This window comes from Schistocerca piceifrons, chromosome 6, assembly GCF_021461385.2.
Source record: "Schistocerca piceifrons isolate TAMUIC-IGC-003096 chromosome 6, iqSchPice1.1, whole genome shotgun sequence".
NCBI classification, from domain to species: domain Eukaryota; kingdom Metazoa; phylum Arthropoda; class Insecta; order Orthoptera; family Acrididae; genus Schistocerca; species Schistocerca piceifrons.
The window spans coordinates 194114375-194128073 of NC_060143.1; the positions used below are offsets into that span (position 1 = coordinate 194114375).

The following is a 13699-nucleotide window of genomic DNA, read 5'->3' on the forward strand; positions in this document are numbered from 1 at the left end:
TGTAGATCAATGAAATTGCAGATCAGGTCATTATAAAGGAGAATATCCCCTCTCATACAATCCGGTTCCACCTATACACACATACTCATACGCACTTGTAGAGAGAAAGGAAGAGGCAGAATTCAATCTGAGTAAAGCATTGAATTCGACATAACGTCAGATATTTCTTACCGGAAGTTTGAGTGGAAACGCTTGCAGAGGTTATCCGCAGCACCTAATGAAGTAATAAAACATTCAGCATACCGAAAGCGTGGTCCCATGTAATATTCATAGCATCCAGCTCCCATATCCGCCGGGCCGTCCTATAAATTTCATTTCTTATTGATCTCAATCTGACAGACGTTCCGTAGCAGCTCTTCTGTATGTTTATACGAAATTTAAATCAGAAAATTTTGTAATTTAGATAAAATGCTTTAACGATTTTTGACGTGTAATTGGTGCAGAAGTTATAATTTTCGGTCCCTCGTGCTCCAAGAGGTGAGCGAGAACGAATAGTGACAACTATCCGGGAAATATTATTGAAAATACGTTCCATACCAAATACAGTTTTGTGCTGCATGTTACGAATTGCCCCAAATATATTTTTTCACAATACTGATTATTTCCGCCATGCTGCAGAGTCTGCAAAAACTAATATGACAGATGTTTGACTAAAATAATTCAGAAACACTAGCTATTAGGAATATCTTGCAATAAATTGTTTAAAATGGACGTACGACCAGTTTTCTACCGGCATAGACGCATACCTGTAACGAAGTTGCACTCAAAAGAAGACAAAAAAATCGTCAGATACATGCTGAAAACTCATGAACTGACAATCGAAATACAATGAAGAATAGAGTACTCTGAAAGTTAATGCTGTGCTCTGCTACTTTCCCCGAAAGTATGTGTTTAGATCTCATCTTGTTACTCACTTGATGTTCTCGTAACGATGACTGTCAGTACACTTATTACATTTCCAACTTCCCTTAGATTTCGCTCACAACAGGGGACACTGAGGGCTGTGAAACGAGTCAAATATGTGTTGACAGGGAAAAGCTACTTCTATAGGCACTACTAACAGTTAAATGTCAACACCATACTATTGTTTGAAACTCAGCCTGATAGCTCCGCGGGTTTGCCCACGGCTTTCGGGTTTCGGGGAGAGGCGCCGGCTCCGGATCCAATTCCCCACCCCATGGATTAACGGCGAAGGCCAATGTGCTAGCCATGCTGGATGTTGTCTTTAAGTGGTTTCCCTCGTCTGAATAAATGAATACTGGGCTGTTTCCCAAGACCCACCTCAGTTACATTATTCTCAAACGCTTCGAAAACGTTCTCATAGTTTTAGACAGGCTAACACTTGACGTAAAGAATGGGATTTACAAACTTCGTACCGAAAGATGAGGGAAAAAGGGTTTCAGATGAGAAGTGCATCCGGGCACCCTCTGTCACTATCATTGCAAAATCCAGATAAAAATTGCACCTCGTGAAGATACGAACAAGGCCAAGACAAATTTGTGCTACTCTTTGAAACAAAGAGAAGGAACTTATCTGTGTGGTGATTGAATCGGATCCTGTTTTCAAATCATAATAATCACATATACACACTGAAGTGACATACGTCATGGGATCCCGATATGAATATAAACGAAAATGTAACAAGGAGAGTTGAAATAAATTGAGAAAAGACAGTAAAAGTAGCAGATGAGTCTTGTTATTTATGCAACTAATTTTTAACGATAGCTGAAGCATAGAGAATATAACTTGCAGACTGACACCGCAAAAGGGTTTCTGAAACAGAGGTATTTGTGTAAGTTGAAATGGCAAGAGGTCTTCCGAAGGTAACTGTAAAGATTAAAGCTTTGTAAATAAATATTAACGGAAAAAAGTTCAGGCTAGACTTTTGAAAGATGGTGTAACAGAAGAATCCTGAACATTACATGGGTGGGTCTTTCTGAATGTATTTGCATGGAGCGTAGCTCTCCACGGAAATGAAATGTGGGCGGAAACAGATAAGAGAAGAGCAGTATCGATGTTTCTGAAATAAGGAATGCTGAATGTTGGATGAGGAGATCGGAGAACTAATGAAGAGGCTTGAAATAGAATTAAGGAGAAACAAAATATATGCCACACATGGATGGAAGTGCTAAACTATTAATTTGCATAAGCAGACTATACAATTTCAGATTCATTTAGGTTTCCGTGGTTACATAGAGATGAAAACGCTTCCGAAGCATTGGCTTGCTGGAAGACCTCTCGCAGAAAAATGCAAAAACAACTGATTTCTGGGATCCGGTCTTTCAGAAAATATATTTCGTTACTATAAATACACTCTGAAATTCACCGAACGAGGTGGCGCAGTGGTTAGCAAACTGGACTTGCATTCGGGAGGACGACGATTCAAACCCGCGTCCAGCCATCTTGATTTAGGTTTTCAGTGATTTCCCTAAATCACTCCAGAGATGGTTCCTTTGAATGGGCACGGCCGATAATCTTCCCTAATCCGAAGAGCTCGCTATTTGGTCCCCTCCCCAAAATCAAACAACCAGCTACTCCGAAATTCATTTTCTATATCCCACTAACACCTGACATTTGTACCGGAATAACACAGTCTCATAACCGTGTCTTTGCATGTGATCTCGATATTATTCTGCACTCATGCTTTGATACCAAACTTTTTGCACTAAAATAACTGAAAAATTCGGTATCATCCTGGGCCAGCTGAGTAAAACGTGTTGTAAAACTTGCTTTGCGACGTAGCATGGCAGTCACTGGGTGCTGCGATGCAAAACCGCTCTTTCATAGACAATACGTGCTCTCTCTCCCCTTTTATTTATAAGCGCGCTAATGCGCATCCGTCTTCATACTTCACGAACGTTCCGCTGAACAGAATATTGGAAGGAGACAGAAATTTTGCATCGCTCAGACGCTCGGTGTAAAATTTTGCATGGACGTTGTACGAAAACAGGTGTCCATTTTAAGCTACTTGTAAAGCGAGATTTAGTCTTAACTCATTTTTATGTTGTTTTTAAGTGACCTAAGACGTTGCTCTTACTTGTCACTTTTTGGTAGTCTCCGTTACACTGGACAGGAAATAGAAGTGTAGCCTGTTAAATAATTCGTGCACCATAAAATGAGCAGCCCAGTTTTCATCAGCTGTTATGGGTGGACTAAATGTAAGTTGGGTGGGCTATCTTACGGTGCATGAAATACTTCCCTGGGTACTCATTTTTCTATTTCCCCATCCTGTTCACGACTTCACTACATCGCCACGGTTTCACATTCCTGCCACCTTTCTGTCGTCTCTGTGTATCTGCAGTCTAATTACTGCTATGAGCAAAGGCATATTAATTACTGAACGCAATATGTGTTTGGTCATTACGTCTCTTCACAATGAGCTACCGACTTCGCAGTTCCCGATTTGAAACATTTTACACAATTGTCATATGTTTATGTGTACTAGGAGTAGACAGATTTAAAATAATTGCAGTATTTCTAAATGAGTATCACATTTAATGATTTTAAGCCACAAAACAATGATTTTTAAACGCAACTTACGTAGCATGACTGTTCGCTACTCACACCACCGAAGAAAGACAGAACAAGAGTGAGATAGTGCACAATATTATATAAAAACACCGTAAGATTCTTTATACTTCAATTTTTTTATCGACAGGCCATTTAAACATCGCTTCTATCGTTTGAGCCTTGTCCCGCACTTACGCAGGGTCAGCCATCGTTAATCAGATTTGGCATGTTAATGGTGAAGGGGTGGCCGGATGCCCTTCCTTCCGCCACCCAGTACCCACCAGGGCGGATTTAGTGTACCCCAACTGTCTGCGTTGAGTGTAATGCATGGAATAGTGCGAAAGTGTTCAGATGTCTGCGAGACGTGTAACTCAGGCGGAACATGGGGACCAGCCCGGAATTCACCTAGTGGTATGTGGAAAACCGCCTAAAAACCACATCGAGGCTGGCCCGAACGTCGGCCCTCGTCGTTAATCCGCCGGGCGGATTCTATCCGGGGCCGGCGCGCCTCCCCGAGTCCAGGATGCAGCGCGCTAGCGCTCTCGGCTACCCTGGTGGGTGCCATTTAAACATCGCTGACCATCGATAAATATCCACTGTGGAATTTCATTAAACAACAAGACATTGTGTAAAGTCTTCCTCCTCGCGGAGAGGCTATGAAAGGAAAGAACATATCCAAGGAGACTGGTACTTCACACACGTCAATGAAATTATATTATTCTACAAAAACGAACACTTCAATCTTTGTTTCTCTCTTACACCAATAAATCAGTTTCAACAAGCGTTGTATCAGTGCGGTCTTCTTTCCAAGCACTTTAGAACGATGCTAAAAATGTATGACGTTCCATTTAAAAAAGTACTTGCTTCAGTATCTCGTCCGCAGCTCGTGGTCTTGCGTTAGCGTTCTCGCTTTCCGCGCACGGGGTCCCGAGTTCGATCGCCTGCGGGGTCAGGGATTTTCCCTGCCTCGAGATGACTGGGTGTTGCTGTGTTGTCTTCATCATCATCATTGATCCCCATTACGGTCGGAGGAAGGCAATGGCAAACCACCTCCACTACGACCTTGCCTAGTTAGCGGTGCGGATCTCCCGCATCGTTCCCTACCCTCCTCGGAGTATGGGTCCTCACCATCGTTAGTATCTCTGTTGATACAAGAGTTGAGAAAAGTAAGGGCCCTTTTGCTAATTGTCAATTGCTGAAAATCTCTTGCGATATGTGGAACCGGTCACAAAATAGAAGCGGTAAAATCTGTGGGTGACTTGCCCTTTATATCTGTAAAATAACTGTATACTGAACATTTAGCTGTGTTCGCTAACTTTAAAAAAATAATTTTTAAATGGCTGTATTTTACCAACGAAAATCCAAAGAAACAAAACATTTTTATATAAAAGCTGCCCCTCGCTTATTGTCTTTTTCCCAAATCTATGCCCGCCACGGTGGCCGAGCGATTCTCGGCGCTTCAGTCCAGAACCGCGCTGCTGCTACGGTCGCAGGTTCCAATCCTGCCTCGGGCATGGATGTGTGTGGTGTCCTTAGGTTAGTTATATTTAAGTAGTTCTAAGTTCTAGGGGACTGACGCCGTCAGATGTTAAGTACCATAGCGCTCAGAGCCTTTTGAAACATTTTTTTTTAACTATCTGAACCCAAATCCATTTCCTCGAGTGTGTTCCCCGCCCTGCTAACTGCACCGTCTGCTTGCTGTGTGCCCGCAGGTCACCTGACCCACATCCGCGACGTGGCGGGTGACGACCACGTGGGCCTGGGCGCCGGCTACGACGGCATCAACAGGTGGGTGACAAACTCCAAACACGGCCAGCCCGGCGCCGCCGCGTCATCACCGCGCCCCTCGGCCATACGTTAGCCTGCGGCGCTGCCAATGTCTCCCAGGGGATGGTCGCCACGCGATGGCGGCATGCTGTCACCACGCGCCACTGCTTGCAGACAGTACATTTTATCGTAGCAGTTCCTCCACAGTGCGCGCTGAATAACGTTGTTACCGATGATTCGCTTTTGTAGAGCCACAGTGGAAGAGCCAAGCGCTTACTAACACGCACTTGGCCACTAATCTTCACGAAATTGAATACCTGTCGGCAAAAACGTTGTAACCCTCACTTTTCTTAGAAACCGGTTTGTCACGTTGTAACTAACCTGTTTCTACGGGTTATTAGGTTAAGAGTGGGAATGGAAATGCTTATTGACTGTGAAATTAACGTGAGAAGATTAGGGTCGCCACCGACTCTAACCATACAACTAATCAAAGGTTTGGCCGAGTCGGAGAAAAAATTAATTTGATCACAGAGCAAAAACTCATAAAAATACGTACGTCGTGATATCGCTCATAGGGGATGCAATGTAATTAATAGTATTTCCCGTGCACTGTCCACGAGAATCAACCATTAAAGTAGTACATGCATGAACACTGTGCAGAAGATCAGCTCCCAGCAACACACCTGAAAATAAGACTTAATCTAAAGCATTTGTTTTAAAATAAAAGGGGGAACTAATCACTGGACCTGTGCGTAAGGAAACGCGTTGGATGTGCTGACAGGAAAGCTACGAGGTGAGTGGCTTAGGTGCAAAAACGTAACCTCGGAAAGCAAGAGAAAATTGTGTATTAAGTCATTTATTCCTGACATATGAATGTGAGGCATGTACACAATTCCTGATAACAGTAATTCATAAAACATTAAAGAAAAGCATCGATACATACACTGTTATAATCTACACCTAAAATCATTGGTTTGAATCATTCATACAACTGCTGTTACCTGATAACTAATCGCAATAACTCGTGAAACGGTACACGTTTCGCAATACACCCGCGTGCCCACGTGGTTTGTGGAGACGCAGTTTCTAGGTATCGTGCCCAAGTTGCAACAATATCGCATCACACAATCATGTTAACATTATCTAAAACAGACATGAGACCGGACAGTTAGTGATGACGGTAGCCCAACAACTCTAATGTTCAACCACGTTGTCGGCTCCCCACGGACGAAAGATACATAAAGCAAGGAAAATTTACGAGAAGGCAAAGCTATAAATATTTAGAAAGATGAAAGCTTATACAAGCACAGCTGAAGGCAAACCGACATTCATACAGAAGCGAGTGCTCATTTCTTATCGACACCTTTGTGTGGCGCTCTTCTGGTGGATCCAAGTCTGCTATAGAAATTTACTAAAGGAAATGTCTGCCAATCTTTCAGAGCTGAAAAGCGAGACGAAAAGCTAACAGCTCTCCTCTCGCCAAGTAACAACGCGCCACGCGGTCAGTCTAACTCACCCTTCTTCGACTGGAGCACAGCTGTGGACGCTTCCTCTACCGGCGGCAGACTGCCTCCCTTTTTCATCTCCAGCCTCCTCCACGCTCCGTGTGGCCCGGGAAATCCAAGGATGCCATTTCCGCGACCAACCTATCGCAGGTGGATTTCTCACCACTAGCGCAAGTCTCTTTGCCTACTTGACCACTACGAGAGTTGGCTATTATGTACAATTGCTGCTGAATCTGTATCACTATCGCAGACTTTCTGCAGCAGACTACGCCACCGTCGAGCAGCGTGACACACAACCACATTCATTCAATAACACCACTATGAGAAATATGACGAAAGATAAACAAGGAAAAGAAGGAGAAATGCTAGTGAAAATGAGCTACCGGACTAATGAAAGGTGGCTACAGGACCCTTTCGACGTATAAACGTTATATGTGCCAAGAGAAAGGCGTGTATGAAGTTATGTTGGCAAACATGTACATTAAGCGCCATTTTTCGTTTGTTTCCTATTCGTCAAGAGGCGCTCGGATGCAGAAAAGTTGTAAGCATGGAGCAGGAACGTTGTGTGACGTCAAGTCAGAGCATGTGCGAAGATATAAGTAGGGGCTCGAAACGAAAAATTAAGAATAGTGAATGGAAGAGGAATGCGAAGAAACACAAACGGAATTCGGGGCAACCATGTTTGGCCAACAATAGCAAACAAGTACCTGGGAAAATCACTGCTGAACAGGTGGGTGCATAAACGTTGTATGCCAATCTAACACAATATTTCTGTGAAATGGGAGATTCCATACAATTATTCGCAAACATTATATTGTAATGCGCTGTCATAGCCTTTACCCTTGACCTTAATGTGGATAACTCTACTGATCATTACGTCGTGCTCCCTTTATAGATTGTTACCTACAAATACGTCGTGCTCCCTTTATAGATTGTTACCTGCAAATGCAGATACCAGTGTAAAGCACTAAAAATGGAGGACAATAGAGAGCTGCTTCAAGAACTTCATGATTTAGACTATAATGCACAAACCAGACATTTGGCTTCATCGTGCATTGAAATAGTAGACATCGATTGTAGGGAGACTGAGGAGACCATTTGGCGCAGACACTGCACATTCAAGAACTTTTTAAGAAGAGGAGCATAAAAAAATCAGGTATGTCAAAAAACGTTGTGCATGGTATATAGGATTACAGGTAGACGTGTACAAATGCTCCAATGGAAGATGAAATGTGCCGTTAAACGACAGAAAGGGTAAGCATGTGAATCGTCCAAACAAGCTGCAGGACAGCTTGAAGGACGTGATAAGAAACCACATTGAGAAGCTACCAAAACAAGAAAACCAAACTTTGCCGACTCTTTAAAGAAGATAATCCGACAGTACAGTGCAGTGAAAGAGCTTTCAGAGATATTTTCAGGGGACAATATAATTTTCGCTTCAGAGTAACACGTTCGTATTCATGTGGGTATTGTGACAGACTTTTCCTGTAGCTAGTTAACAGTAAAAATGAAACAGAGAGAAAGAAAATCGACGAAGAAAGCAAACTGCACCATTTACATGCGGAAGTAGCGTATTCAATGCTGGAGAAAGATACAGCAAAAGCTAAAGCAAACGAAACCTATGTTGTGATTTGCACAGACCTCCAACACATGCTGTATTGTCCTACCCATACCAATTATGCGGTTTTCTATCAGCGATAGCTATCAACCTACAATCAGGCAATACATAACGTTGGTGACAATAGGGTGTGGATGTGTGTATGGCCTGAAACTGTTACTAAGCGGGGATCAGCGGAAATTACTTCGTGCTTTCTGAAGTACATAAAATCTACATTTTCAGTACTAAACCCGTGTGAAGAAAGAACTTAAGTGGTCCGATCGATGTACAAGACAGAACAATAACTGGAAAACTATTGTTTTGTGTCCATATCTTCTGAACATGAAGTATTTCACCTCTGTAGAGCAAAGTTTCTTATCACAGGAGACAGCTTTCTGCCTTGTGACAGGGATTTCGCATTAATTGAGAGAAATAATACGAACTACTCTGCGTATGTACCATTTGAATGGGTTCAGGTAACAGCTACTGCACGATCAAACAACTCGTTTCTGGTTTGTTACATGGAGCAGGACCATTTTATTTATTTAAGCGGTATTGAAAAGCACGTCCGCAAAGATCCAAAACGCAAAATAACGGATAATGTTTGGATGAAGATATCTTCAGGCTCCTCAACAGTACTTCAGTGCCGCAAGAGACATAACTACTTCCAGCCTTGGTACTCAGTAAACTTAGCAAAACGCTCCAGGGGTGAAAATAGTATTACGGTTCCGCCGGTGGTGTTTAGCTTGAATGACCTACCTACACTTTATGGTGAGCCATTGCTTGTATCCGCGGAAAAGAAAGCTAATCTGCTAGACATGTGTAGATGTATTCCTGAAAAATACCGAGAGTTTTATGAGAACCTAAAGATAAAGTAAAGTGACAGTGTCATGGTCGGTCAAGCAAAATGTACGCAGTGTCATGGTCGGTCAAGCAAAACGTACGTTTCCAACAATATGTCTTCTGTGCCGTGAATAATCGTGTTACACAGTGGGAACTATTAATAATGTTTCGTTTAAATTGCGTGTGCAGTATCGATTCTGTTTCGTTACATTCTTGTGAAATGAAAATGTGAACGTCTATCATTGCAATCTCTTCTTTTGTAACAATATTTCCACCTTCAATCAAATACCCAGAAGTTCCGACATTGTATAATGCAAATTTTATTTACTCCTAATCAGAATAATACCAACAAACAATATTAGAGGTTAAATAATATTAGTGGTATAAAAGTTGTAATCCACAAAAGTGTGCTACTCTCGTTAGAGTTACAACGTTTTTGCATGGATGCCGGACGAAAATCTGTAATATCTTGCTTTTCAGATCACGTACTGCCACAACTTGTACACATTAATCAGTAATGGACTCATTTCAAGAGATTGTGAATTTTATTTCTGCCGTTCGTAAACCTGTTGCATACGTAATGGTTTTTCGCGCCTCCTGTACAATTTGTATTTTGAGGGTTACAACGTTTTTGCCGGCAGGTATTCAATTGATGGCTGTCGCGCTAAGCGGGCAGCAACAGGCAGATAACGTTTCGATAACACTGTTTATTGCAGTAACAGAAATTTGTAACGAGTAACAACATTCTCCAAATTGAGAGTTTAACAACACGTAATGTCAAAAAGTGGATATGAATCACTATTGATTTTAAAGTTCCAATTTGAAAATGATTTTCAGTAGGCTATGGGTCTACAGGGGATGGACTAGAATATGAAAAAACCAAAAGCGTGACACTTCACCATTTCTTATAGGGGCAGGAAAACCGGTGGCGCTCAAAGCAGTTTCCACTGGTATTGAAATGGATAAATACACGTCCTGTATGGTTTCCAAGGGGATCTTCAACCATTCGTCCTGTAAAATAGTGAAAATTTCAGGCAAAGATAGTGGATCAATGAAACTATATGATCCCCAGAGGCCTTTTCAGGTCTCAAACATCTATGATGTATATATGCGGACTGAAGCGACGAATGAAACTTTATATCAAGGGCAAGAACCCAGGTCTCTTGCTCACTAGGCAGATGCGTTAAGCACAACACCACCCTGGCACAGTGGCTTCGCGCTAGTGCACAGACCACCCTAGCACATCTCCCTCCTCAATCCAACTTCCCACTCACACCTCAGCCTAGGTGGTGTTCCCCCTAAACTTGAACAACATGCCAGAGGCGCTCCAACTGTGTTAGAATACCACCTCAGCATCTAAAGAAATGAGGTATCTTGCCTGAAAACCAGGTATAGGTACTTTAATTAAATGAAACTGTATGATTCCCGAGAAATTTTCAAGCCTCGAACATCTATTATGTATATATGCACTCAGCAGCGACGAATGAAAAATCAGGGAGGTATGCTGGCATACGAAGTGTGGTAATGCAAAGCCACTGTTACACGCTATTGTAGTAATTAGTGGATGTCCTACTGAGCAGCAGACCAGGGTTCGAATACCGGCCTTGGTACAAATTTTCATTCGTCGCTCGAGTTTGCATATAATCATGCAAATAGGTGTTCGTTCTTTCCGCAAGCTATACGAGATTTTTATAATAGAGAATTGTAACCCTCTGCCAGGCACTTAAATGTTATTTACAAGATATTCATGTAGATGTAGATCATAGATGTTTGAACTTAAAAAGTTCAGTGGAAGAATGTAGTTTTTTAATATATTTTACTGCTCAAAAGAAGATATTAATGTTTTTCAAGCTGGTAATATTATACTCATTGTTATTAAACTACTGTGTGTAGTGTCTGTTTGTGTGTCCATGAAGTACAAAATTCCGTGCGGCGTCGACGAACCCCACAACCTACGTAATTTCGTTCACGTAGACAAGTTACTGTCGTGGTTGAGAAGCAGCTGCCGACTCCGACGGTTGCCTGTAAAATATAAGAGAAAGAAAACGTCTATAGGATCTTATCGAACTGCAACACTGCCATTAGCATGTGGTCATTCGATGATTGTCTGCTAGTGAAATGAGTTCCTTTTAGCAGAGAAAACTTTGTCTATGCTTTTTTATTATATTGAAGCAGGTTCTACAGCAAACATGGACCACCAAATATTCGAAGTCCTATACAAGAGGGTAGTACATAATAGTTCATCACAGAATCTTTTGATCAAAATTAAATATGCGCAGTTACCTTTGAAAAGCAGCAGAATGTATTATGGTCGTTACTAAACTCCACATTAACATTACATATCGCTTGTGAATCTCATAAAACATAAATTATACAATATGGCAGCTAACAATGACTGTTTCATTGCACACACTTCCTACACCTCCTCTCGTTATCCTGTCTCCTAACAAAGTCGCCCTAGATTCCGAATTTCTTACTTTTCTTCGATCGCCATGGAAAAATGTATCAGAAGACGTTGGTGGCAGATGGGGCAATGTAAGACCGCTATGCTTATTGCAGCCGCTATATCGGTGAAGCAGGTGATTATTAAGACACCGTACTAGATCCAGGCGCCAGTCCGGTAGCTCTCGGTTCTGCTTAAAAATGAAATTTCCAGCAGATTCTCGTAATTGTGCAGTAATTGCTAGTGGACGAGCGGGCCAGCTAAACGCACCAGAGAGATCCCTGTGGACAATCAAATGAAGCTGGTTCTAAGAGATCATTTAGATTCATAAGTAAGTTAAAGTCCATCCCAAGGATCTATTTTTATTCTTGTAGATGATGTAGTCTTGCGAAATGGAATTAACCTTTTTTAAACACTCTACATTTCAGATAAATGTGCTTACTAGTAGCCAAACACGATGACGACTTTTCTTTTTTAATTGGTCTGTTAGGCTAGCTATCAGCAGTACAGAATTACGCTCCTCATCCAAAAGCTATAAAAACACAAATATACATAAAAATAATTAATAATTGGAAACTGTACATATGTTTTATAGTCTATAAGAGGATAATATTGTTGCTGTAGCAACGGTGACGTTCTTTTACAAACAAACTCTGCACTTTCACTAAAAAGCTGAAGGACTTACACTGGAAAACAGGAAAAAGAATTAAGAAGAAGAATATGTGTTATGCATGATTGAGGAGTGGTGGTATAAATGCAAAGGTTCATGGGGCAATATCCGTGCAGACGAAGTTAGGTGTTGGGAGTGGATAGTGGGAAGAAAGTGACAAAGAGTCTGGTCCACGGCTATAATAGCAAATGGAGAATAGGTGGGGAAAGATGGAAGGAGAAGGGGCGAGTCCTGATGTGAAGTGAGATGGATGAGATAGTTAGAGTTGTTTACTTTTTGTGTCATCAGTCTTGTGAGTGCTTTGATCTAGCCAGCCACAAATTCGTCCCCTGTGCCAACCTCTTCATCTCCGATTAGCACTTGCAACCCACGTCCCCAATTATTTGGTGGATGTATTCCAGTCTTTGTCTTTCTCCACGGTTTTTGCCATCCATAGCTCCCTCTAGTACCACGGAAGTCATTCCCTCATGACTTAACAGATGTCTGATAATCCTCTCCCTCCTTCTTGTCAGTGTTTACCACATCTTCTTTTCCTCTCCAATTCCGCGCAGAACCTCCTCATTCCATACCTTATCAGTCCACCAAAATTTCAACATTCGTCTGTAGCATAATAGTTGATGTTGTTGTTGTTGTGGTCTTCAGTCCTGAGACTGGTTTGACGCAGCTCTCCATACTACTGTATCCTGTGCAAGCTTCTTCATCTCCCAGTATCTACTGCAACCTACATTCTCCTGAATCTGTTTAGTGTATTCATCTCTTGGTCTTCCTCTACTATTTTTACCCTCCACGCTGCCCTCCAGTACTAAATTTGTAATCCCTTGATGCCTCAGACCATGTCCTACCAACTGATCCCTTCTTCTGGTCAATTTGTGCCACAAATTCCTCTTCTCCTCAATTCTATTCAATACCTCCTCATTAGTTATGTGATCTACCCATCTAATCATCAGCATTCTTCTGTAGCACCACATTTCGAAAGCTTCTATTCTCTTCTTGTCTAAACTATTTATCGTCCACGTTTCACTTCCATACATGGCTACACTCCATACAAATACCTTCAGAAACGTCTTCCTGACACTTAAATCTATACTCGATGTTAACAAATTTCTCTTCATCAGAAACGCTTTCCTTGCCATTGCCGGTCTACATTTTATATCCTCTCTACTTCGACCATCATCAGTTATTTTCCTCCCCTAATAGCAAAACTCCTTTACTACTTTAAGTGTCTCATTTCCTAATCTAATTCCCTCGGCATCACCCGACTTAATTCGACTACATTCCATTATCCTTGTTTTGCTTTTGTTGATGTTCATCTTATACCCCCCTTTCAAGACACTGTCCATTCCGTTCAACTGCTCTTCCAAGTC

The 13699-nt window shown here is 41.8% G+C and overlaps 1 protein-coding gene across 1 annotated transcript in view; it reads left to right on the forward strand.

Moving 5' to 3' along the window:
• The window catches only part of LOC124803231 (dipeptidase 1-like), a 638586-nt gene that overhangs the window by 609395 nt on the left and 15492 nt on the right, over positions 1 to 13699 (forward strand). The window contains exon 12 of the mRNA XM_047264411.1: positions 5223 to 5298. Coding sequence (XP_047120367.1) covers positions 5223 to 5298 — 76 coding nt within the window. The remainder of the gene's footprint in view (positions 1 to 5222; positions 5299 to 13699) is intronic.